Raw genomic sequence first — 26,226 nt, 5'->3', positions numbered from 1 at the left:
TGCCCTTCCCATTGGCTCGGGGAGCTGTCAATCACAAGGTGGCGGCGGCCGAGAGGGCAAGCCGGGGTAGTATTCTGGAAAGCGATTTACGCCGTTTGCGCGGGGCTGGGGTTACTGCGGGTGCCGGGGGGTGGTGGCGCAGTTGGCGTGGCGCATGCGCAGAGCTGCGCGGGGCGAGCGGCGGCGGGGGGGTTGCTGGTGAGCCCCGGCCAGCTGAGGGGGTAAACAGGGGAGGGGGCGAGGGGCAGGGCCGGGGTTTAGGCCAGGCCAAGCCTGAGGGCCCTCCCTGAACCTTGGGGACAGCGCCCGCCGCTTGCGGGGGTCCCTCTGGCTCCCCCCTCCGCTCGGTCCCGCACTCCCCCCCCGCATGGATGGAGCTTCGCAACTTCCAGTGCCCGCTGCGCCCGGGAGGCCCTGACAGGTAACGGACCGGCCCGCTCCGAGCCTCCGCCCTCTCAGCTCTGCCCCTCGTGTCCCCTGCCCTCCCCTCTATCCCACCCCTCCGCCCCTTTCCTCTCTTTCTTCGCAGGTTTCCTCCCCACACCCCCCCCGCCCTGCCCCCTTTTTCCTGCCGGTTACCCCCACCCCAGGCCCTGTCAGGTGCTCCCCCTCTTATCAACCCCCCCGCACCCTTTTTCCCCTATGCCTCTGATGATGTCCTTTATCCAAACCTTCATTTTCCCCATCCCTTCTGCCTGCCTTCCCCCTCTATCCAAGCACCTCTCCCCCCCCCCCAGCCCTCTCCATCCATTCCCGCATCCTCTGGTTGGTCCCAACCCCCCTGCCTGGCTCAGTCCCTGCCCTTTGACTTCTCTTTTCCCCTTGCCCACAGCTGGCACTGCCCTGACCTCCCTCTCCCCTGTCCAGAGGGCTTCCCTGCTCCCTTTTCCCTCACTAAAGCCTTCACCTGAAACTTTCCTCTGCCCCCGTGGGTGTCCTGCAGCCACTTTCCTTGGAGAGCAGGTGAGTCTTTCCTCCTCTGTCAGTGTCTGCTGGCTAAACTCCTTCCTGGAGCTTCTGGACCATGTGGGTCTTGGCATCGTGCTGGGCTGAGGTGTCTTGCATCTTCCTTTTCTTCCTGAGGATGGCTGTGTCAGTTGGAGGATGAAGGGGAGAGGTAGGATGCCAGCTTAGAGAGCTGCTGCCTGAGCTGGAGGACCCTGTGGGACACCATCCCAGGGCATGGCAAGAGTTTTCCTGACACATGCTGCCCTCTTAACCTGGGTCTGTCAGGTCTCAGGCCCTACCACTTCTTCTGGCCACCCCTTTTTTCAGCAGCTCCTTTCTCTGGTGTTAGCTGGCTCTGTGTTCTGAGCCATCTGTCCTGGAGAGCAACTGCAGCTCCTGGTAACATCCTCAGCTGTAACAAAACCTTCTTTTTACCAGGTGTCTGCTGCTAACCAGTGTCCCCTTGTTTCTCTGGGGACAAAAAAAAGCCCAAAAACACTGGGACTAAAAAAAAAAACCAAAAACCCACTCCCCTATTCCTACCTAAATGTGTGTATTTTAAGGTGGCCTCTTTTAAAAGTCAAGGTAAAGAGGAGAGGGGAAAATAAATTATGAGGCTTAAGAAACCTGCTGAGTTGAGTCCTGGGTGGTGTTTGGAGGGGTGAAGTAATTTGTGGGTGCTTAAGAGCAGGATCAGAGGGACCTTCCTGTGGGATGAGTCGTGGAGCTGCAAGGTTCCCAGCGTGCTGGGCACTGCTTTTGTCAGTGACCTTGAGTTTGGAGGCTGAGAAACTTGGGTGCATCCCACCAGTTGGGAATTGGCTTGCTGCTGATTTAACAGGGTTCCCCCTGTGCTGTTGAGTTTCCTGGAGCTGATGGAGCTGTTCTGCAGGGTGGGGGTCCCTCTGGTTTGGAATTTGAAGCCCACATCTGCAGCACACCTCACTGTGTCAGGGTGCTGCTGCCTGGGGAGGTGAGGGGGGGGTGTAGGTGGTTCTGCAGGGAGAAAAATACATCCCAGCAAAGCAGAAACCTCCCAAATCCTAACTGCAGTGGGTACCAAATTGTATTATTAATGTCAAGGCTTCCAGACTTAGAGCAAGTGTTTCAGGAAAATGATTAGAGCCAGCTGGGGAGAGCCAGGGAATCTTGACACTCCTCTTCCTCCTCGTACCCCAAAGCACCCTGTCAGAGCAGACTTCTCCAGGAGCTTAAGGAGCTCTTTAAGTTCCTGTCAGTGTAAATACAGCCCAGCAGCTTTGGAGCCCCCAGCCTGCAGAACTTCTGTGGCTTGTTAATTTTTGACTGGAGATTTAAAGGCCAAGTGTTGCGAAAGGTCTTTTTGCATTGCAGGAGAAGAAGAGTCCATGAGGGAACTGCAGGTGAGGTGGTTCTCTCTGGGTGTAGCTTGAGAAGAGGCTGTTGCTGTGGGTGAGCTGAGAGGTGTAGCTCCAGGTTTTTAGCTCTGTCTGGGGTGTTCCAGGCTGCTTTGGAACAGGGAGGGATGAGGCAATGTTGTCCTTGCTTGGAACTGAGTCTGCTCTTGAAAGGTGAAGGGGAAACGTGCTCCAGTGTCACCTAATAAATGGGGACCTAATAATGGGGACCCCTAATAAATGCTCACCTAATAAATGACCCAAAAAGGTCACATGTAGCCAAAGTGAAGCTGCTCATGGGGTTGTCACTGGTAGCAATAATGCAGATCTGGCCCAAATTGTCCCTTGTCACTGGGTGTTAATTCCTCTCATTCCATGGTGAGTTGGTTGGGAAGGTTTAGCTAAAAGCCAGAGAACTGCATGGATGGTTTAGGAAACAATATATCTAAAAGTGAACAGAATCTACACCTCTGTTTTGCTGAGGAAAAAAAACAAACAGAGAGGTTGCTGACAGAGGAACATCCTGTACCAATTCAGTGGTGACAACTGGACAGACTCTTTGAAGGGACTTCACAACTGGAAGCCTTTCTGTTTCTAAGAAATCAAAGGTGGGGTTTATTCTCTGATGTAGGAACTCAAGAACTGGTTAAGTTTCATATTTGTGGTGGATGTGAGTCTGGGATTGTGACCAGTTAATGGCTGATGGACAGAATTTGACCTGAAATGAGAATTTAGGACTTCTTGTCTGGGATTCCACACCAATTGAAGTCTGCCAAAGTCTTACAGCTTTGGTTTCTTCCTGCTGAACAACAACAAATGGAATCATGAAAGCAAGGAGGGCTCTTTAAGAGTCTTCTTGGCCAGAGTCTAGGAATGCTGTAGGGAAGCACTGAGAAGAGTGAAAAGCTTCAGAGAAGCCTGAGAACTGCTGGAACGTTGTCCCTCGTGTGATTTCATGGGGTGCTTTGGGTTAATGGGTGGTTCACCTCTGGAAAAAGTTGTTTAGCTGTCACCAGTCACTGGTCCCAGTTTCCTGCAGAAGAGGTTGGGTGGCTGTGGGGAGGAGGGGGGTGAGGAGGGGACCCTTGTGGTGTGGTCTGAGAGGTGAGAAGGTGATGGGTTTGTCCAGTGAGTCCCCAGGTGCCTCAGCTGAGGGGATGCAGGGCCATGGAAGTCTCTGCAGCCAGGGATGGAGAAAACTCTTGTGTATCCTGGAGGGCTTGTTTAAGGAATCTGTGGAGATCCAGCCTTGGAGAAGGACAGGTGGAGGCTTGTTCACTGGAAAGGTGTCTGGAGAAACTGGAGGAGATGACAGATCCCATTCACCCTGCACCTTCAGTCTGTCCACACTTCTGGAGGGAGCAGCCCTCAGAGTTGAGCAGGAAACTCCAAGCAGAGGTTTGCAGGAAAGTGTGTCTGGAAACCACATCCACATGGATGACTCCAGCTTGTTTAGCCCAGCTGGCACGTGTCCCCAGAGCTGGCCTTGGGGACAGGTGGCCATGGGTCTCTCCTGCTTCCCTGTGTTTACCTCTGAGTTGCAGAGTCAGCACCATCCCCCTGCCCTCTTGCTGCAGGAGCCTTTTTCCTTCCCGAGCCTGTGAGGGGTTCAGGAGGGCAGGTGGTGGTGTCCCCTTGTAGGTTGTATCTCCATGGACAGGCAAAAGGTGGAAAACCAGGGAATAGGTATCAAAATCTGATGGCTTCCTCATCCTGCTACAAGAATAAATGGGAATTATTGATGATCTAATGCAGTCACCCTGCTGCCTCTTGGTGTTAAGCTGGACCCATGAAAAGCTGCTCCTTATTCCCAGGGCATCCCAGCAACCCTGGCATCAAGGGACACCCTTAGACAGGGCAGGGAAGGATTTAGATTGGGTGGTAGGAACAGTTTGTTCCTGGAAAGGGTTGTCAGGCCCTGGAGTCCCCATCCCTGGAGGGGTTTCAGAGCCGTGGAGATGTGATGCTGATGGATGTGGGTTTGTGGTGGCCTTGGCAGGGATGGGTCAGCACTTGGACTCGGTGATCTGAAAGGTCTTTTCCAACTCAAATGATCCTATGAATTATTACTTAATATGAGAATGAGTCAGGCCATGGGCAGGGACACCTCCCACCCCCCAGGGTGCTCCAAGCCCCATCCAACCTTGGACACTGCCAGGGATGAGGCAGCCACAGCTTCTGGGGCACCCTGGGGCTCAGCACCCTCCCACCAAATAATTTCTTCCTTGTGTCCAACCTCAATCCCCCCTCTGCCAGTTTAAAGCCATCACCCCTTGTCCCATCACTCCATGCCCTGATCAAAAGTCCCTTTTTTTCTAGGCCCAAGCAAATTGAAGATGAAGCTTTGGTGCTCCTGGGGTGCAGTTCTGCTGCTCAGCCCTGGAGTTGCCCTTCCTGTGTAGCAACCTGAGGGATGAACTGAGGGTAGAGAGCCAGGCAGGGTTTGTCAGAACTTCTGCCTGCCCTCAGCAGAGTGATTTGTTGCTGTGCAATGTCCTTGTTTCAGTGAATCAGCATTTCCTCATTCAGAAGATGACTCCTTTGAAAATGTTGCCTTGTTGTGCCTGGGAGTGCTTTTAAAGAGAACTGAAAACTCCTGGGTTACATAGGACAAAATGAGTGTTGAAATCATTGTAAGAGAAGTGTAAAAATATCAAAATGGGACAGCACAGGGCCTGTGGCTTATAAATGAGGTGAGTGACATAATTTCTTTGAGACTGGTTTGCTAGGCAGGCTCTCCAGAGCAGGGTTGGGACAGTCACTCTGCAGATGGAACATTTTCTAGCTAATTTTCTGGAGTTTCAATTATTTAGATTAATGCATTAAAGATGGAACTCCATTAGGAGTGTGAAAAACTCTTTCATTTCTCCTGGAAATACAACTTGAAGTGATCACCCTTTCTCCATTGCTAATGCAGTTGGGTGTTGAGATGAGAATGTCACCTGATGGTTGGCTGGTGTGGTTTCTAAGGAACACTTCTCCTCTTGGGTTTTGATTATTTATTTTTTTTTCTGATAATCAAATGTAGTTAAGTGCAAGAGAAGGGGTGGCTAAAAGTATTGATGCCTTCTTTCTTCACACTATCAAAAATCTCATTGGTTGTGGAGCCTGGAAAAAGGGAGATTGGAGATGAGTGAACATGTGATGGTGGGAGGAACAGGAACCCTGGACTTGGAGGGTCTTTGCTGGCATAGAAAAGTGGCCTCTTGGGCTTGGTGGAGTCCTGGAGCTCTTCTTGGTGTGAATTTCTTCTCAAATTGGGGATGGGCTCTTCAGTCAGGTGTTCTTCAGCTGTGCATTCATAGAATCCTGGAATCATGAAGGTTGGAAAAGCCCTGTGAGATCATCAAGCCCAACACCACCATCCCCTCTCAACCACCTCCTCAAGTGTCATGTCTACACATTTTCTGAACACCTCCAGGGTTGGTGACTCCACCACCCTTTCAGTAAAGAAGTTGTTCCTAATGCCTCTAACCTAACAACCTAAACCTCCCCATTGTTCCTCCCCATCCTTTAAGAAGCCTTTAACCAAAACCTTTCCTTTCTTAGCCACCACTCTTGAGGGGAAAAAAATGACTTAATATGGGACACGAATGGCCAAATGTGTTTATATCCCTGCTGTGTTTTCCTCCCTCCTCTGTCCTGCAGGTAATTAAATGCCCTTAGTGTGGATCCTTGCTCTGGGGGCATGCTTGGATGCACAGCAGCTCTTCCAATAGCTCCTTTTCATCTGCCCCATTGCACGAAGATGGCAAAAGCCAACATTACCAGAGACATCATCCACAGACAGATCAAGGTAGGTGCTGGCCAGGTCTTTACTCTTAGAGGGGATGGTGGGGGGTGGAAAGCAGCTGAAGCAGCAGCATTCAGCCTGGTTTGGCAAATAACTCGTGCTGTTGCCTTGACTTCTGAAGAGATCTCTGCTACTTAGGTATTGATAAGCTGTGTAAGGAGCTTAAGGGAACAGACACACAGGACCTGCAGCTGTCCTTAATGAAGAGCTGGGGTGAAGTGTGGCATAGCAGGAATCCAGTTCTCCCTAGCAGGAGCACACCAGGCTGGTTTGACATCAGCAGGTCTGTTCCTTTTGAGGGCAACATCGAAGAGAAGAAATTGGGCTCCTTGTGTTTGGGTGCCAGAAAGGACCCTTAGCCAGCTTCCCTCATGAGTTTTCTGTCTGCTTCTTTATGTGTTCCCTTCCCTGTGATCTTGCCATCAAAGGTATTTTCTGACTGCAGCAGAGCTAATGATCTCTGTCTTGGTCTCTTTCTGTCTCTTTTTCTTTAGAGAGTGATGTGTTGCTTCCTTTGTGTAGGGAAAAACTTCTGTGGTGGTCGGATCAGTCATCTGATGGCTGCATTTGTGAAATACCTCTTAACGTGCAGGGCCCAGCTACAGCAGACACAATGGGCAATTATAACTTGGACTCAGAGGCCTTAAAATCATTTGCAGCTTTGCTGGGAATCAGCATTCACAAAAAATGGCCCGTTAGTGGCCAGAATAAGGAAGTAGGAGCTTGAATGCTCACTTCACTTCACAGTTTGGTCCCAAACTATGTATTATAAGCTTGTAATTTAATCCATGTGCAAAGATTTATTTTGCTGCTCTAACAAGGAAAGGATGGGGCTGTGGTTGGAGCATTAGCCTGGGACTTTTTCACACTGTCTGCTCTGTTAGACTTTCATGTGTGACCTTGGGAAGGTTGCTAAGTCTGACAGCTTCTTGTAGGAAAAGCAGGATCCCACTGTACAGACCTGACAAAGCCACAGAGGTTGCAGTAGCAAGGCAATTATAACTGCAGCACTCTGCACTGGCCAGGCAGGCTTTTGGGAAGGCTCTCAGTGAAAATACATTGAGGGGCTGAAGTTTGTAATGGTTGTTACTGCAAAAAGCTTGTTTTGCTTTGGTTTTTGGTGGGTTTTTTTTTTTCCCTTCAGTCTTCCTTCTGTCTCTCTCCATTTTGTTTTCAAATGGCTTTTGTTGTGGTAGAGTTCATTACCAAACGCTGCTCTGCAGAGCTGTAACGTGGTACACTGGTTCTTTGTGAATGCTCTGTGACTCCTAACATGTTCTTAGGACCATCAGGGTAATTTCTGACATTCATGTTCTCCTCTATACATGGTGCTAAGGAAGGCTCCTGCTGTTGTTGCCTGACTACAGCATGGCACGGGACAGGACCCAGGCTGGATCAGGTCCTCGGAAGGAATCTCCTCGGTCATTAGATGTTCCATCCAAAAGATGACTTGCATTCCCTGTTCTCCATTGCCTGCCTCTGCAGTTGGCCTTTTTTTCATTGGAGCCATCTGCTAATGCATCTGTGAACCCTGTGAGATCACAGGGGAAACAACTGCCCTGCTTTTCTTCACCTTCATTTGTACTGACACAGCTCTGTGGCAGCTGTTCCCTTCCCCGCGGAACACGCTGTGCCGTGGTGCTGCAGCTACACTCTCCTCCTCCATTGCTGATGAAATAAGCCCTCTCAAAAGGGATGCTGCCCAGTTCAGTTCCCCAAGACGTGTTCCCTTGGGGGTGGTGGTGCTTCAGGACAGATAGAGTGGGATGGCAAATCTCTCCTCAGCAGCTGTGGTCCAGTGCTGCAGTCCTCAGGGGCAAGATCCTTCTGCAATCCTTACAGCAGGCATTCCCAGCCTCTTCTCTAGCTTCTCTTTTTGCCCCAAAGGAGGCAAAGTATTCTGTCTTGATGTGGTCCTCTCAAAGCTCTTCTTGACTGCCCAGCTGGAGCCTGGCAATTAGATAGATGTCATTTTAAACCAGCTCAAGAGCAAAGATTATAAACTGCTGGCTGGAGAGGAGGCAAACAATGACTCCCTACTACAGGAGAGGCAACCCAATAGCTGGTAAAACCCCTGCTTGATTTTCAACCTTTTGAATCTCTCTTAAAGTGCTAAAAAAAACAAAACAAAACAAAAAAAGGATGTTTGCTGGGTTGTCATCAGTTTGGTGCTTGTTTGCTTCCTGCAGGAGAGGGGTGCTCTGGGCTTTGAACGACACTATCACGTCACCGACCCCTTCATCCGACGCTTGGGCCTGGAAGCAGAGCTGCAGGTGAGTGGGCAGTGCTCAGACACCAAACTGAGCTGCTTCCTGCAGGAAGCAGAGCATGAGAGACTGCCTGGAATTGTCTCTCTTGTATGGGATAGATGGTGATTACTTAGTCCCCTAAACTGCCTTCCATCCTGAAATAGCTCAGAGAGATCTTGTGTGAGCTTTCTGCGTTACCTAACACGCTGAGCAGGGAACCTTCCAGGGGTGTGGGTCAGGTAATCCCAGCACTGGGGCCTGAAGAAGGCCACTGTCAACTGTTGAAGATGCTCAGCTAATGCTGAAGACTGTTACACGTTGCCTAAGGACTGGGTTGTTTTATTGCAGTCTGGCACAGCTTAAGGAAGTGTGAAAATTGTCTCGGTTTAGGGGAGGAAAGGATTTAATTTGCCCCCCTTTTCAGTCACATCTCCCATATCCCACACTGCTCAATGCTCCCCCTGGTCCTTCCTGTTGCAGCTGTTGGTTAATTTGGATGAAGATGGATGATACAGTCACCCAGCAGCAAGGTGCTTCTCAAAGAGTTATCAAAAGTGCATTTTCCCTGCATTCCTGAAAACCTGCACATGTAATTTGTCAGCCTAGCCACAGGCTTGGGAAGCAAAGTCACCTTTCCACGTGTACAGCTGGATTTCATCTGTAGCCTCTGAGACTAAACCCTTTTATTCAACACAATAGGTTTATAAAAACAATAATGTATCATTTTGCCTTTCTACCCCAACTGCTATAGCATCTTTGTGTTTTGGAGCTGCCTATCTGCCATGTGGGTGGGTTTTTTGGAGGGTTTGAATAAAAAAGAAAACAACAAACACCTGCTTGTGTTGGAAGGAGTTGTTATGTGTGGGGAACTCCCTGTGTCCTTGCCTGAGAACAGCTCTGTTTGCTAAGTCTGAAGTTTGTGTAATACCATTTTCCCTGTTTGTTTTTTTTTTTTTTCCTCCTCCAGGGTCACTCTGGATGTGTCAACTGTCTAGAATGGAATGAAAAAGGAGAGTAAGTATGTGGCTTGATTTGGGGGATCAACAAACTGATAACCCCAGGTTCTCCCAGAGGAGGATGTAAGTCACATCCTACAAGCAGCTGCTTCCCATTCCTAGGCAAGTGGAGCTCAAGCTCAAAGTTTTGACCAGTTGAAGCTCTGGCTTCAAAAGAAGCTTTATTTTGTTAAATATATGTGGATATTATTAGAAATGCCTCTTTAGTGAGTTCAGAAGGGAAATGGTCAGACTAAGAAGTGGAGATTGAAGGCTGCTTCTCTTCTCTTAAGTGGTATTATGGATTATAGTGGATCTTTAGGATTTGCCCAGCTGCTGCTGACATTTCCCCACCCCCTTCACTGTGCTGTTAAAAGCATCTGCTGGGGGACAAATACATAAGGAGGGAGGTAGAGTGTTTACCCCTCTCTGCAATGTTTGAGGGAAACTAAATGTGAGAGGGTCTCTGTTAACCAAGAGGAGTAAAGAGAATCTGCCTGAGATGTGACTGGATGGAAGGGAAAGCCTGTATTTCTTGACATGCCTCTTGCAAGATCCTCTTCAGAATTATTTACCACTGAAAATCAAGCTTCAAGGAAATCAGCTGAAGAGATGATAGTTGCAGGTGTCAAGTTCTTCTTCTTCAATTGAAGACAACCTGGACAAGGCAAAGCAGCTCCTTGCAGTGCTGCTACCACACCCTAAACTTAAGCAGCAGCCTGTCAGTTGCAACGTGAGCCCTGATTTGGGACTGCTTGGACACTTCCAGAGTCCAGGAATGAAAAGTGGTTCAGGAATGATGTGGAGCAGTCAGTGCAGCTGAGCTAATAAGGAAAATGGAGGCCCTGCATTTTTTTTTGGTGACCAAATGCTCCTGCTGTTTTTTCCCTGTGCCATCTGAATCTGTGGTGAGCTGGTTCAATGAGCTAAACTGAGGCAAACCACTTGCTGTATTTTCTGTGGAGCTGATCTTTGGCTGGTTTAGCTCCCTGAATGGATTGGCACACAGGGAGCAAGAGGAATACAGAGCTGAGAAAAGAGAGAGGAAGTGGGCTCCTTAAAGCTGAATTGACTTAATGGCTCTCTGTGGTCAAACCACTCTAAGAAATTGGTCTCATCTCAGAAAAGAATACCCACTGCATATTTCTCTTCTCTTTCTTTTAGCTTGCTGGCCTCTGGCTCTGATGACCAGCATACCATTGTCTGGGATCCTCTGCACCACAAGAAACTCCTTTCTATGCACACAGGACACACAGCAAACATCTTCTCTGTCAAGGTAAATAGTTAGAAGGAATGAAGAGCTCCCAAAATCAGCAACCAAAGCAGCAAGAAAATAGATCCTTACTGGGAAATATTTTCCTGCAAGCAGTTTTCCCCACCCCCCAGTAATTTCCTCTGTCTCCCACAGTTCTTGCCACATTCAGGGGATCGGATCCTCATCACGGGAGCTGCAGATTCCAAGGTGCATGTCCATGACTTGACTGTCAAGGAGACCATCCACATGTTTGGAGATCACACCAACAGAGTTAAGAGGATTGCCACAGCTCCCATGTGGCCTAACACCTTCTGGAGTGCAGCAGAAGATGGACTGATCAGGTACAGAACTCTGGTTTTTCTGCCCCCAAATGAATTGGATTAGGATCCCTTGCAGTATGTACTATGCAAAGATCTGGAGAGAGACTCTCTCTGTCCCAAAAAGCTTAAGCTAATCTCTCCTTTTCCTGAAACTAGAAGAATTCATCTTAAAATGTAGACTCCTCTGATAAATACCCTCCCCAGCTTCTCTGTTTTCCTCCACTGAAAAGGGAGGCCAAGAAAGGATCAGCTATGTCAAACAGGAGGGAGATAAAACACTGAGCAATGTTTCCCTCCAGAGTCTTTGGGACTCTCAAATGAGCAATGTTCCTGTGAGAATCTGTTCCACTTTTCATAGGAGTTACTGTTTGTGAGGTCAGGACTTGCAGTTTAATTTGGGACTTGAATAAATGTGAGCACATCAGAGGGCTGGTTTTAATGGTTATCCTGGTGTATGTTGGACTGAGATGCTTCCAGTAACCCATGGCACAAATGACTGTTAATGTCATTGGTGTCATCTCTTCATGTACCAGCCAGATGAGTAAGAGTAGGTCACTACTGAGCAGAGTGTGCTGCTGCTTTGTCACAGAATCATAGGATGGTTTGTGTTGGAAGGGGTCTTAAAGATCATCCAGTTCCCACCCCCCTGCATGGATAGGGACACCTCCCACTAGATCAGGTTGCTCAGAGCCCCATCCAACTGACCTTAAACACTTCCAGGGATGAAGCTTCCACAACTTCTCTGGACAACCTTTTCCAGTGTCTCAGCACCCTCACACTAAAGAATTTCCTCCTAATACCTAACCTAAATTTCCCTTCTTCCAGTGGAAAACCATTACCATTGTCCTCTCACTACAAACCCTTATAAAAAGTCCCTCCCCAGCTTTCCTGTAGATCCCCTTCACGTGTTAGAAGGCTGCCCTGGGAGCCTGCTCTTCTTCAGGCTGCACAACCCCAGCTCCCTCAGCCTGGCTTCCTCAGAGAAGTCCCTCAGTCCCCCAGAAGCCACCTCCTCTTGTCCCGCTGCCTCCCTCCTCCAGCTCCAGCCTTTGCCTGACTCTGCCTTCTTCTTGCAGACAGTACGACCTGCGGGAGAACAGCAAACGCTCAGAAGTCCTCATCGACCTGACAGAGTACTGTGGGCAGCTGGTGGAGGCCAAATGCCTGACAGTCAACCCCCAAGACAACAACTACTTGGCCGTGGGGGCAAGCGGACCCTTTGTTCGCCTCTACGACATCCGCATGATCCACAACCACAGGTGATGGTCACTGCCTTGCCAGGGCAGCCAGGAGTGGGAGGGAGATGTGTTGAAGGCTCTGATGTTGTGGTCACCCAGCACTTGCCTCTCTCCCTTTGGAGTTTTCCTCAAGCTTTTCTATCCCTCTCCTTTTCTCCCCCCCCTTCCAGTTTTTATCCACGTGTGGGGAGGTGTGGGGCAAGCTCCTGGCTGGGCAGCCACAAGGCTTTGCCCTCATCTCTGAACAAGATGGGTCAGCATAGAGCAGGCTTTTAGCAACTGAATGCTGGGATTCTAAGACTGTTCTTCTTTCTGGCTAGAAAAAGCATGAAGCAGAGCCCTTCAGCTGGAGTACACACATTCTGTGACCGACAGAAACCTCTCCCAGATGGGGCAGCACAGTACTACGTGGCAGGTATGGGGGGGACCTGTGCTGGGGGTGACTTGTGGGACTTCAGTGCCTGGAGAAGCAGAGTTCCACCTATCACACAAGAAGCTACTGCTTGGAGGAGTTCTCCTGATACGTGTTCCATGGAATTGCAGTTTATTTCACTTCTGTGAAGAGAATTCCTGCTTATGTTACCTGCCCCCTTTCCATGAGCTGGCAGTGGGGTGTGTTCCTGAGCTGGCCTTGCTGCTTCTTGTCTGCTGCAGAAATATCCTTTTGTCACTTTTATTGGAAAGTCAGGGATTGGATAACCTGGGTGCTACAGGGGCTTTCTCTTGGAACTGCTCCCAGCAAGGCTGCTGTTCAAAATCTTTTTGGCACAGAAGTGCTTTGTCTTCATCCTGCAGATGAAGAGTCAGCGATGCAGTATCTGGGCAATTGCTCATTATTTACTATCTTTTTTTTTTTTTTTCCTCCAAATGTCTGTATTTTTAGAAGTATCTTTAGACCAGCATGTTCAGCAGACCAGTTTTGACAGTCATGCTTCTGATGAGTCCCACTGGAGGATTTCTTAGGTCCCCTGAATTGGTCATGCAACACATCTGCTGTCTGAAGCAAAGAACCTGTGTGTGAGCTGAATATTTAGGAGCTTTGGTTTGGTTGTGTTAAGGGCTTTATTAAGGAAACCTGATTAGAGGCTTGAAGATGGAGGTATTTGTTTACAGATGGCCACAAACCACAGAAGCCAAATCTGTAGGGAATCCCTAAAACTGCAATTTATTGGGCTCTGCAGAGTTCATTGTTAGCAAGCTAGCTATGACCCAGTCTTCTCTTCATGTGGAGATGGCCATAGAGAATTGATACCTGGAACTTCTGAAGAGGCAGCTCGGAGTCTGCATGTTGTGGGAGCTGATGGAAGGATGCAGGAACAGCATCAGGAAATGGAAAATCACAGAACCATGGAATGGCTTAGGTTGGAAGGGACCTTAGAGATCATCTCCAACCTGCCTGCCCATGCCAGGGACACCTCTCATCCAGACAAGGTTGCTCAAAGCCTCATTCAGCCTGGCCTTGAACACTTCCAGGGTGTTCCCTGGATCCACAGGGGGGATCCACAACTTCTCTGGGCCATCTTTTCCAGAGTCTCACCACCCTTGCACTAAAGAACTTAGTTACATGCCCTTCATGACATTGCTCTCTTAATAACCTCTTGTCCCTGGGAGCAGCTGGGGTGGGACACAGACAGTGATTCCTGGTTATCCTGATCCCTGGGGATCTCTTTTCCCCACAGGACACCTTCCAGTAAAACTTCCAGACTACAACAACCGTCTGAGAGTTCTGGTGGCCACGTATGTCACCTTCAGTCCTGATGGCACTGAGCTCTTGGTCAACATGGGAGGGGAGCAGGTAAGAAAACAGCTGAAGCTTGGCAGAAAGCTTCACATTCAGTTGTGGTTGGGTCACCAAATGCTGGGGACATTCTTGAAAATGGGTCCAGCATCATCTCTGGGGGGAAAATGATTGATTTGTAAACTTGCTGCTTGATTCATTCAGACTAAATGCTTGGTGTTAAGGGTTTATTTGTTATGCTACCACTGATGAAAATTGTGCCACATTCTGGTTTCCAATTGACATTTTGCTCTCTGGAAGAGGAAAAAACCCAAGAGTTCTGGAACAGACCTCTCCTGACCTAGAAAAGATTTCATCACTCATTCTTGAAACATCAAACTGCTTCTGTGATAAAATGTAGTGAATAAGGAACTCAGAGAAGCAAAGACCTTCACCTGGAATATTGATTGCTTTAATTTTAAGCTCTGGGTGATATTCATGGGCCTTTTGTAAAGCCTATCAGGGAAATGAGAAAATCCTCCTGACAGCATTAATCAGCACGGATTAAGCAGGACCTTTGCTCATGAGCAGGTTACTCTGTGGTTGTCCTCTACAGATCTTTCTAACACCAGCACTCATTCCTTTAAGAGAAGGTGCTGAGTTAGATGGATTTGAGGTCTGAGCTGGGCTGTCAGTTCCTGGACCAGGACAGTTTTAAATCAGGGCTTCACAGGATTGCCTTCAAATTTTCCCAGGAAATCCTGGATTCATTTTAGAGTGACTTTGGTCTTTCTCTTTTCTCTTAAGAAGTGTTGGATTTCTTTGTGATCACTGTGTTAATTAAATAGTTAAATCATCTTATTGGAGTTGAATCTTTTTGAGCAGGTTGATTTGTGGACAGGTCACCTTTTCAGTTGTGTAGATATGGAGAGGGTTTTCTTAATTCCTGAGTAAGACAGGGCTCCTTTTTCTCAACATTATTCTTTCTGAATCCCATGCTGGAATGGAACATGCCACTGGAACAGCTGCCATCCTCTGTGTACCTGTCTAGAAACAAGATTCCCAGTTTGAAAATTGGAAATAGCAAAACACAAACATGGAACCACATGCCCACCCAGCCTTGTTTTATTTCTGTGACTTGAGCACCTATGCTTCACTTACTTTTTTTTCCTCTTACTCTCTTCCTTCATTCCTTAGGTCTATTTGTTTGATCTAACATACAAACAACGACCCTACACTTTTCTCCTCCCAAAGAAGTGCCATACTTCAGGGGGTAAGTAAGATGCTGCCAGGAAAGTTGAGTGGAAGGCACTGAAATCATGTGCTACCCAACTCTGAGTGCAGCCCAGTCTGGGCAGGAGTTAGGAAAATGAAGCAGGGCATGGCTGCTGCTGGGCTGTTCCTACAGTGCAGCTCAAACCCTGAGTTCTAAAAGCCTTTCAGAAAATGTGTGTCTGGAGGGAGAAAGTGAGCTCTTGAGAGGTGTGTGCATGTGTGAGCTAAGGAGAAGCTTAAAGCTCTGCATAGAGGAGACTTTGTGGTGTGGCTGAAGTCTTGGTTTCCTGCTTTCAACTAAGAGGAAAACTTCTGTGGACAGACATGGAAATGGTATATTACTGCTCTTTTTTTTTTAAAGGTATTAGTGAAATGCAGATTCTGTCTGCTATCCACTTGAACACCCATTAGGAAGGAGACAGAACAATCTCTTCCTTAGTTTAAGTATCTGGCCTGGCACTAATATCTCTCCTGGTGGTGAGATAGTTGAATCAAACAGTCATTCATTTGACAAGTCAGTAAATCCCAAAGCCTTTTTATTCCTGTTTGTTCACAGCTACTGCACTGGGTGGCTCTAACACTGTTCCCTAGGAAGAGACTGACTCCTATCAGGGAGTGTTCCCTGCTCAGCCCTTTCCCTGTTCCAGGAGTGCTCTGGCAGAGTTTGATGTGTACTCAGCTTGCCTTAGGCCTTAATCTAAGACTCACATCCTGGTAGCAAATACCCTCCCTGCCTTTCCCTTCTGTCTCCAGTGCATGTGGGTGATCCCTGCTGAGGTTTCTGGGGAGCTCAACCTTTTCAGGACAGGGTTTGAACAGGCTCAGGGCAGTGTGGCTGCTGCAAACACCCCACCCTGTTGGGGACAGAAAGTTCAGGCAAAGGCTGTGGAAAGGCAGTGTGGGTACAAAGGCTGAACTTCATGTGCCTGCATGTCTGTGCACACTGAATCACAGGATCAGTTGGAAAAGCCTGGTGAAGTTATCCAGCCCAGCCTTTAACCTGGCTCTGCTAACCCAGCTCTGCCAGCTCATTGCTGAACCATGGCTCTAAGCACTGGACCTGTATGATTTTTTTTTAACACATTCAGAGATGGTGATTCAACCACTTTCCTGGGCAGCCTGTTCCAGAGCTTAACAGCCCTTTCTGGAAAGAAGTTTTTCTTAAGTTCCAAACTAAACCTGCCCTGAAATCTCTGAGTGGTTCAGTAGATTGGTTGGGACACTCTCCCCAATTTCCAAGCTGTGAAATGGCTGCAGGAGCACTCCCAGCTGCAGCATGAATGCAATTTGTAAAAATTTAAGCTGAATATTTTCTACAGAAATGGCAAATGACATTTGCCTCTGTGTGACCTTCAGCTTCTAATGTCTCCTTGGGCAGCAGGGCAAGAAAAGAACAAAAGGAAGAAAGCATCTGGAATTCATTTAATGGATTCCTCCAGTGCTTCCCTTCATGCTCCTTGTTTTATTACATGTTTAACAACTAAGCTTAGGATTCTTTATCTGAGTGAATCTAAAACACAAAGTTACTCATAAAATACTCATTAAAAGTCCAAACTACAAAGTTACTAAATGCTTCTGCAGTTTGAAACCTCAAGTGATCACTCAGGTACTCTCAGCCTGAAGGCAGTTCAGCTCAAGGTGTCCTCTCTTAGTGTGTGTGTGTACTGTGTGGATCTAGTTTTCTGTTCTAGAGCTGCACTGCAAAGGATGCTGCAGAGATTTTGTAGCAAATGTAAGAAAATCAAAGCCAGGTGGCTGGAGGAGGAGGCAGAGTGTGGGGAATCATGGAAGTTCTGCTCTCAGTGGGGCTGTGCTGTTGGCTCTGCTGGAAATTAAACCCCTGAAGCTTCAGGTATTACTTTGTATAATCTCTAGTGGTGCTCAGCATGACTCTGTTGGGTTTTTTTCTCTAATTTACAGAGGTGCAGAATGGAAAAACCTCCACCAATGGAGTGTCAAATGGCATCCACCTCCACAGCAATGGCTTCCGTTTGTCTGAAGGGAGAGCACATGTCAGGTAAGGGTCTCCCCTCAGCTTTGTTCTTCTCTTCCTCTTACCAGGGTTAGGTGCTGCTAAACAAGGTGTGATCCACCTGGCAGCTTGACTTGAGTGCCACGTGGCTTCTGTCCTAGGAGCTGGTTTTGATTCTGGTGCATGGGCTGTGATTGAGTTAGATTGGGCCAGAGTGTTCTGGGAGTGTTGCCCATGAAGGTTTTTCCCCTCTTATGATGAGTTACTGCAGAGAAAAACCAAGGACTTGAGTTTTTAGGCCTGGAAGCAAGGTTTTCTTGGCTGTCCTGAGTGGCTGTTACTTCCTGGCCTGCAGGAACTGTGTCCTGATAGAAAGGAGAAGCTGTCAGGTCAAAAGAGCCTTGCTTGCCTTTGCCAAGTTTTTGGTCACCTGCCTGCTGCAAACTGAACTGAAGCAGTCAGAGTTGTTTTATGACAATGACACTGGTGTCCTTATTCCTGCAGCCTGGGTGTGAGCTAGGAATGGATGGAGAGCCCTCTTCTATTGTTCATGCTGCTTGCTTTATTCTCTGACAGCAAAAAACAGCTGGGGCAAAGCAAAAGCAGACTTGAAGCACATTTTGGTGACAGTTTTTCCTCCAGACATGGTTAAAAGTCAAGACACAGTTGCTTAATACCATATATGGGTAGTTTAGGTTCCACCAAAGTCACTTTGGATGTTTTCAGCTTGTTTCCTCTAGATGGCCCCTCCAGCACGGCAGCAGAGATGGAGCTGGAATTTTGGGTTGTTGAGTAGGGGGCCTTGTGCAGCCCTGTGAGCTCAGAGGGACGTTTGGTTTCCTTCTGAATTGGCATTCTGTTGTATGTTGCTTAAAAGAGGGTTGGAGGTGCTGGTTATGCAGTCAAAGCAAAGATCTATTGGTGAAGTTGGAGGGGTTTAATGCTTCAAATAACCTGCTGTTGAATTTGGAGTGTATGCCTGAATATCAAGAAATAATGGAAACAGCCAAATGATGCTCCAAAAAACCCCAAAAGCCTTCCTCCTAAATTCAGGTGATATAGGGTCTTTTTTCTGCCTTTTCCTGAAACTTTTTGGATTAGCTAATGTTTGCTAAGCTAGAACAAACCACTGCTGGTGCTGAGCTGGGGTTATCCAAGCCTTCAGACCTACTTGTCCTCTTTTCTTCTTTCCCTTCAGTCCCCAAGTGGAGTTACCTCCCTATCTGGAGAGAATCAAGCAGCAAGCCAACGAGGCCTTTGCTTGCCAGCTGTGGACTCAGGCCATCCAGCTCTACAGCAAAGCAGTCCAGAAAGCCCCCAACAATGCCATGCTGTATGGCAACAGAGCTGCTGCCTACATGAAACGTAAATGGTAAGGAAGCAGAGAGCATCAGGGGAGTGTGGTGGCACAGGCAGGGCCCAGCACTGCCTTCTGAGTGCCACAGAGACCTTGGTGTCCTCTGAGGAGCACTTGGCTTCCTTCTGTGTGGAGCAGCTTTGGGGTTCTGGGGTCATGGAAATGGGTCACCTCTGGCAGGGAGCAAGGGGGTTGCACAGCAGGTTGTGTTGGGGGAGTTCCAGGCATGGGTACTGCACAGGGGAGCAGAGCTGAGAGCAGCTCATCATTCTGTCCACTGGCACACTGGGTAAGGTTCTGGGCTATTTAAAAAGACACCAAAAATCCAATTCCCTGAGTTAAGAGCACAAGGAGTGTGTCTGAGGGTGTTTGTGTTAGTTTGGGTAGTTCTGACCTGCCTTGGAGCATGTCTCTGAATCTGCTGTCAGAAGATGGGGTAATGGTTACACTGCTTGGGACCTTCAGCTCTCATGATAGAAGATTCTTGTAGGACTGTGCTTTGATTGCTGCTTTATCCAACTAACCAGCACTGCAGATAGTCAGAGGTGACCTGGTGGTTCCTGTGTCATCCCAGCTAACTCCTGCTCCCCTTGACTGGAAACAAACCACAGGGAGGGAGCTGGAGAGGTGGCAGCTGGTGCCTCAGAGTCTGGGGGAGGTTCTGTCTGGATGGTTGCAAACCATCTGCAGCAGGTGATGTCTTCTCTGACCAACAGCCAGAGCTGCATCTACAAGATACAGCTGAGTTATTTTAGTGTCTGTCCCCTTGAGCAGAGTAAGACTGAGGAGCACGACTTGCCATTAACATATTGAAAATAGCTGTGCTCCTTCATCTACATTTGCTTTGTTGAGGATACCTTTCTCCTCTCCCTGCTGGAATCTCCAGGATGATTATTCCCATCTCCTTGCCAAGAGAAGGAGCAGCCAGGCATTGCTGGGGCTGTTGGTCACTGGCCTTTTGGCTGGTTTGGAAGAGCAGAGATTTGGGAGCTGCCTCAAAAAGACCCCTGTGTTCAGAGGGAGGAGAAAGGTTGGGAGTAAGGCCTGGAAGATGGAAACTGAGTGTTGATCTGACAACTGACATTTTTTCTTATAGGAATCATTCTCCCCAAAGGATGTTGACAGATCTGAACCTTTCTGTGTCTCAGCTTGTGCTTTGCTACAGTTTTTGGTAGCAGGGAGATGTGAAAATGCAGCCACAGTGGGTTTCTGTGGCATGCAGTGATGAGAATTAAAATGATAGTGAGCTGACATCTTCTCAGGTGCAGAAAAAAAGGGGCTGCTAGGAACAGCTGCTGGTGTGTGGCAGAAGGTGGCTGGGATGTCTCTGGAGAGTGACCCACCCTGTGTCACTAAGGTGTCCCTCATGTCTGGAGCAGGAACAGCTACAGAGTACTGCAGGTCTTGCTCTGGCCTTGTTTGCTGAGTAACAGGTTTAGAAAAAAGGAAGCTCTGTAATTTCCTGACCTCCCCCCTTGCTCATCTCCCTTAAGGTGCAGTTCATACTCTGCAGCACTTCTAAGGCTCTCCTTTTAAAATTTCCTCCCTGCATCACTCTCCTGATGGCTTTTAGCAGTCTGTGTTGACAGAACTTGGCTGATTTCTAGTTAGAGCATTTTTGCACAAGCTGAGTCAAACCTGGAACACTTGGAGAGGTCAGTGCCTGCTTTACATCTCAACGTGTCCATTTTCACTCCAGTCTGTTGGGCTTTCTGACATGGGTAGCTGAGGTCAAAGGATTTTTGAGGGTGGCAGAATAGCTCAGTCAGCTCCAAAAGTGCAAGACACCCATCTGTCACCATAACAGGTAACTTGCATTCTCTCTTCCTTTGAATAAAAGTGACCTGGTGCTGTGTATCAGCCCCCAGGATCAACAAAATGCTGCCCAAATCAGCCCTGAAGAACCAGGTTTCTTCTCAGATCTCATGAACAAAGCACTTCACCTTCTGCTCTGTCATCTGTGGGCAATGCCCACCTAGATGGCAGGGAGCAACAGGAGGAATGGTTTGCAGAACATGCTTGTGGCAGGGGATAGGCACTGCTTGGCATGCAACCCAAAAGATTTGGAGCTCCCTTTATGAGTTGGAGACCCAGGAGCATCTCTTCCCTGACAAAGACTCTGTAGAAGGCAGAGGGCAGTTCCTTCCCCTTTCAGACTTTGTAGGTACAGTGCACTTAGGTTACAGGTGTGAAAAACATCCTCATCAGTATTATCAGCCATCCCATGGAGAGTTGGCACTCTCTTAAAACATAAGTTTTGGAACTAGATGATCTTTAAGGTTCCTTCCAAGCATTCAGTGATTCTGTGACAGGTTGTGGTGCATCTGAACAGTTTCAGTCTTGATGCTGGGGCACCAGGTGTGTCACCCCTGGCTGATTTCTCAGCCTTTGTCACTCTGAACTGAACACCAGCACACAAAGCTCAAGTCTCTCCTGCTTCCAGAGCTCCTGCAGCCATGGAGCTTGGGGAAATGACACCTAATCTCTGTCAACAAGATGCTAAATATCCATTATGATATCAGTCTGTTAGAACACTAAAATTTGAAGAATTTTCCTCTAAAGGCAAGGAATAAAAAAGCCAACCCTGGTGCTTTAGGTGTTTGTTCATGGCTCTGTAGCATCTCCAGGGCTACAAGTGGCAGTGTGCAGGAAGCATGCTGCCACACTCTGCTTCCACCAAGGGGCACGCGTGAGCTGCCGTGCTGCCAGGAGGCCCCTGCTTTGCCTTGCAGGAGAAGAAGCCTCGTGTCTGCTTGGCCAGAGGGTTTGTGCATCCTCCATCTTCAAAGGACTTCCCTAAATGTGTTCTATCCGGGAGCTCTGCTCTGTCAGATTTAAAATGGCAGGTCAAAGCTTGCTGGGATTCCCTGGGTGCTCACATTACAGGCCTGCCTTCCTGTGTCTGCAGGTGCAGCAGAGGAGCTGGGCTTGGGCAGATGGTGCCCCTGGGAAAGAGCAAATGCTGTTAGGACTTGAGCTTGGGGGGTGTCTGCTGGCACAGAGAGGGCTGGAACCAACATGCTTTGGAGTGAAACAAGGGCTGGGAAACAGCTGTGGGAAATGTCTGCTGTTTCTGCTTCAGCTTAGCTGATCCTCCTCTGCCTTTTCCTCAGGGACGGGGACCATTACGATGCTTTAAGAGACTGCTTGAAGGCCATATCCTTGAATCCATGCCACCTGAAGGCCCATTTCCGTCTTGCCCGCTGTCTCTTTGAACTCAAGTACGTGGCAGAAGCTCTGGAATGTCTGGATGACTTCAAAGGGAAGTTCCCAGAACAAGCTCACAGCAGTGCCTGCGACGCGCTCGACAGGGACATCAACGCCGCCCTCTTCTCCAAGAGTGATAACAGTGAGTGGCACCTTGGCTGGGGGGGTGCTTCGAGGTTATCCTAAAATCTAATGGGTCAGACAAGGAATTTTCTCCTTAATCTGCCCTACTGAAGTAAAGCTCCAATTTCCAAGAGAGATTGATTGGTATTCTGCACAAAAACTGGCCTGAGCCTCTTGTGCCTGGTCCTGGTTTGCTCTTGAGAGTGTGATAAAAGGTGAGTCTGGTGGAGCCAGGAGATCATCTGTGCTTCTGAGCCCTTCTGGAACATCCTTAACTCTTCTCTAAAGCTGTTGTGTTCTCCTAAAGTGTTTTTTTTTTCTCTTTGCTGAAAACTTGTTCCTCTCCAAATGGTGATGAGGGCTATCTGTTGTCTTTCCAGCTGAAGACAAGAAAGGGGGTGGCCCCATCCGGCTGCGAGCCACAGGCCGCAAGGATTCCATCTCAGAGGATGAGATGGTGCTGAGGGAGCGCAGCTACGACTACAAATTCAGATATTGTGGCCACTGTAACACCACTACAGACATCAAAGAGGCCAATTTCTTTGGCAGGTATGTTGGTGAGAGGGCTGCAGGACAGGAGGGTGAGCAGCAGCAGGATGCTCGCTGCTGTCGGATAAAGCCTCACGTGTAGCCCCATGTGACTGTTCCTAAAATGGCACTGGCAGTGGTTTGCAGGGTTGAAAAAGATGACAGAACCCCTCTTCCTTGGGTGGCTGATTGAGTTCAGTAGCAGATCCACAGAGGACCTGGTTGAGCTAACATTTCCAAATAAAATAATAATTAAAAAAAGCCATCTGGGATTGAAAACATGAATCCTGGGGATGGAGGGAACCAACACAGAAAGCTTTATCTGGCTCTGTAAGCATGAGGGGTGGCAGCCTGTTGAGTATAGAAGCCAGCTGAGGTTCTCATGTCTCCTAGAGACTAGCTGTGGCTCTGAGCTGTCATCTCCTGTCTCTGCTCCTCTCCCCCTAGCAATGCACAGTACATAGTCAGTGGGTCAGACGATGGCTCCTTCTTCATCTGGGAGAAAGAAACCACCAACCTTGTTAGAGTGCTGCAGGGAGACGAGTCGATTGTCAACTGTCTCCAGCCTCACCCCAGCTACTGCTTCCTGGCCACCAGTGGCATTGACCCAGTTGTACGACTCTGGAACCCCAGGCCAGAGGTAAGAGCCACAGAAAAAAGGGGTTTCATTGTCCCTGGTGTGTAACACACAACCCATCTTTCCTACCAGGACCTCTGGAGAGGTGCAGCAACATCAAGAACCCCTTGCTGGTCTCTGTGCTGCCTTGCTGAGTTCTCTCCCTCCTTGTCCTGCAGAGTGAGACTCTCAATGGTCGGGTGGTGGTGGACATGGAAGGTGCTTCCCAAGCAAACCAGAGGCGAATGAACGCGGACCCGCTGGAGGTGATGTTGCTGAACATGGGGTACAGGATTACAGGACTGACCAGTGGTGGGGCTGGAGGCTCAGATGATGAAGACAGCTCAGAGGGGCAAGTCCAATGCCGGCCCAGCTAAAATACAACTGCCTCTCCTTCCTTTTAATTGTTTGGCTGAAAGGGAACCTAGTTTCCTTGGTCCAGAACTTTTCTGATGACTGACTGCACTGTTTCGCACTATGCACAGGGTAGGACAAGCTGGCAGGGGCAGGAGCAGCTGTCTCTAAACCACCACCACCTCCTCCTTCTCCCGTCACGCTACTGAGCAGCATGGCAGTGCAGTCTGGGGTTTGCCTTTAGTGGAATTTAGTCCCAACCAGGGGTCTTTGAGTTGTCTGTAAGCAGTGTAAGCTGGTGGTTTTGTTGTTTTTTGGTTGTTTTTTTTTTCCCCAGAGCTGCTGTATGATCTGGTACAGGGGGACATTGCATTTGCAGAGGAGCTGTTAAATTCCTGAATAAAATACAAACCTAGGGCAGGGTTTATGGAATGAATTTACTGCAGTGATCTTGGTCTTGGAAGCTTGACGCTGCTTTCGTGCTGTGTAGTGGCCTCTGGTTTAGGGTTCTTGGCCATCAAAGACCTATTTTGTCCCATAACATCTTTCTTCTGGCTTCAGTCTCTAACACGTTGTCACCAGATCAGTATTAAGGACTGGATATTGCCTGTCTTGTCCCTGGGCATCTGTCTTAGTTGATGAATCAGTGAAGGGACTGAGTTTGTGCAGCTCAGTGGGGCAGGGTGTGCTTGCCCAGCTCTTCTGTGGCCTATGAACCCTTGAAGAAGGGTGTCAGTGATGGGAGCAGGTTTGATCAGGGGCCTAGGACTTGTGTAGCTAAAGCTGCTGAGGAAAGGGGCTGGGAACAGCACTTTTCCAGAGCTTCTCTCTCCCTTGCCCTAAGTGTCTGCAGCTGTGTTCACCTCCTCCTCTCCGGGTCACCTGTGCTGGAGTTGAGAACCTTGTCACAATGTGTGTGTTGACCTAAAGTTTGGAGCTCTTAGCCACGTTTTTTGTGCAGTCAGCTGCTCTGTCTCAGCCAGGCCTTTTCCACCTGGTTGTTGGTGCAGCATCTGATGGATTAATGGTCCTCTCAGGAACCCTCCTGCCTCTTCCCACTCTCCTCACACCGACTCCACGCAGCCAGGAGAGAGAAACAGCGCTGGACTTTCCTTCCTCCCCTTCTTGTGTAACACCCAGCCTGTGTTTTTCCCTCACACAGTGGCCAAACACTAAATATCAAATAGCTCTTACACAGCTGTGCTACAACCCACTCTGAAGAGCTTGGGTTTTTGGTTGTTGTTTTTTTTTTTTTTTCTAGGACTACCAACTAAGACCAAAGAGCCCCTGGAGATCTTAACTGCTCCGTGCTGTTTCGTGTCTCTTACTGCTGAAGGTCTGAACGTGTTGGCCTCAGTCCCAGGGGTGTGAGACGTGTGTCTGGGAGTGCTTGTGCACGTGTGGATGCTGCATTAGGGCTGTTCTTCCATGTGGTGCAATCCTTGGTCTTCCTGTTCCTGCTGTGGAAAGTCGAGAGGCCTCCCTTTCCTCCTCTGGCTGCTTCTGGCTGCCAGGCATTGATGAGAGAGACTGCGCAGTGCTGGCTGATCAAGGTAACTGTTGGCTTCCTCTCCCTTCCAGAACAGTCTGTATGAGCTGAGTGAGCTTTGTGCAGGAGGGAGAGAGGTCACAGAGGCTCTGAGCCAGCAGCATCTCTCCAAGGAAACTGTTCCCTGCAGAGAGAGATCCCCCTCACCCCCCTGGTGGAGCTAGCAGGGACCTGATCTGCCCCTCAGACCTCACGATGTCCCTCTGCTCTCTCACCTCTGGGGGAAATTGAGCTGAAACAGAATATGTCCCTCCCCACCCCAAAATGACTGGCTGGCCCTCTGGGGTGGCAGACTCACCCTCCCATTTTCTCCTGGGACAGATTGTCCCTGGGCTGCTTGAGGGCACCTGGGCTCCTTGCCAGGCAGGACCAGCGCCGCAGTCCTCAGTTTACCTGTTTGGTTTGTGTACCAGTTCCCCTGTCCCAGTTGCACCCCAGCACTGAATTCTCTTTAAAACCCAGAGGCAACAGAAGATTCTTCTCACTTGGGTGGCTTTTTGACATCATCTGGCCTTTTCCTTTTTTTAGCTGAAGGCTTTCCTGCTAGACGCATCCTCTTTTCCCCCCACACCTTCTCCTCCCACTCAAACTTTTTTTTTTTCCAGCTTTCAGTAGACAATGTCTGCAGACTTTGATTTTTAAACTGAGAAACCGAGTTGGAAAGCTCTGAAGAGAACAGACCTCTCCCTCCCCATTCACCTTTTGCTGTGGCAGCTTTTTTTTGTTGGGTTTTGTTTTTTTTTTTACCCTTGTGAGATAGTGCAGCTCTTTTACCTGCCAGTTGCAGTGAGAAAGCTGCACAACTCCCTGCCTCTGCAGTGGATGGCTTTTTTCCTAATGGCTGCTTTGGTTAAAAAAAAGATAAATAATGGGAGAGAAGGGGATAGGAAAAACTTGTTCTGCCTCTAGCCCCTTTTCTCCTTGTTGTGGGCAGATTACCTGCATTGTCACTTGTTAATGAGGAGTTTGAATTTATTGGCAAAGGGAAAAACATGCTGGGGAAGTAGGGAGAAGATGTTGCTTTATTGACCTCTGCTGTTTACTTCAACCCCTCTTTGGGAAAGCTTCTTCCTGCTCTTTCTGGTTAACTCTTTCTATCCTGGGATATGCAGGGATGCCTCCTTTATTTTTGTATTCTAGCAATGGGCTCTCCGTTAGGAAATGTGAGGATTTTTCTTAGTGTTGCAGTGACCATTGCTTTTTGCTTTTTTTCAAGTCCTAAAGATGATCATCTCATAAACTTTGCCCCTGTGGTTGTAGAAGTAACACACAAGCCTTACTGCCCTCATTGGAAGGAGCAGAAAACTTTCTCTGGTCCCTGGAAGAGAAAAAAAAAAAAAAAAAAAAAAAAAAA

General features: G+C 48.5%; 1 protein-coding gene across 2 annotated transcripts; it reads left to right on the top strand.

Annotated features, from left to right (window-relative positions):
* Positions 1–139: 139 nt before the first annotated feature.
* WDTC1 (WD and tetratricopeptide repeats 1) lies at positions 140–26,226 on the top strand. 2 transcript variants are annotated; one of them, XM_030464389.1, is made up of 16 exons: positions 140–421; positions 5,973–6,120; positions 8,307–8,390; positions 9,334–9,380; positions 10,526–10,637; positions 10,770–10,957; positions 12,013–12,195; positions 12,495–12,589; positions 13,854–13,969; positions 15,089–15,164; positions 17,087–17,183; positions 18,337–18,510; positions 21,609–21,844; positions 22,206–22,374; positions 22,801–22,993; positions 23,149–26,226. In XM_030464389.1, exons 2-16 carry the CDS (start codon positions 6,013–6,015, stop codon positions 23,344–23,346), a joined length of 2,076 nt encoding a protein of 691 aa, XP_030320249.1. In that variant the 5' UTR covers positions 140–421; positions 5,973–6,012; the 3' UTR covers positions 23,347–26,226. The 2 variants fall into 2 exon arrangements, with proteins under 2 accessions (XP_030320249.1, XP_030320250.1); XM_030464390.1 differs by lacking the exon at positions 140–421 and adding an exon at positions 760–963.

The sequence above is a fragment of the Calypte anna genome, chromosome 23 (genome assembly GCF_003957555.1).
Source record: "Calypte anna isolate BGI_N300 chromosome 23, bCalAnn1_v1.p, whole genome shotgun sequence".
Classification (NCBI taxonomy): domain Eukaryota; kingdom Metazoa; phylum Chordata; class Aves; order Apodiformes; family Trochilidae; genus Calypte; species Calypte anna.
Note: the sequence above shows the minus strand (reverse complement) of the source record. Positions and strands in the feature narration are given on the sequence as shown.

What these genes read in the sequence shown, in the direction of transcription:
- WDTC1 (XM_030464389.1), top strand. Translation starts at nt 6,013, where the DNA reads ATGCTTGGATGCACAGCAGCTCTTCCAATAGCTCCTTTTCATCTGCCC. An exon ending in CGCATGATCCACAACCACAG is followed by an intron (nt 12,196 to 12,494) that starts GTGATGGTCACT and finishes CTTTCTGGCTAG; the next exon opens with AAAAAGCATGAAGCAGAGCC. An exon ending in TCAACATGGGAGGGGAGCAG is followed by an intron (nt 13,970 to 15,088) that starts GTAAGAAAACAG and finishes TTCATTCCTTAG; the next exon opens with GTCTATTTGTTTGATCTAAC.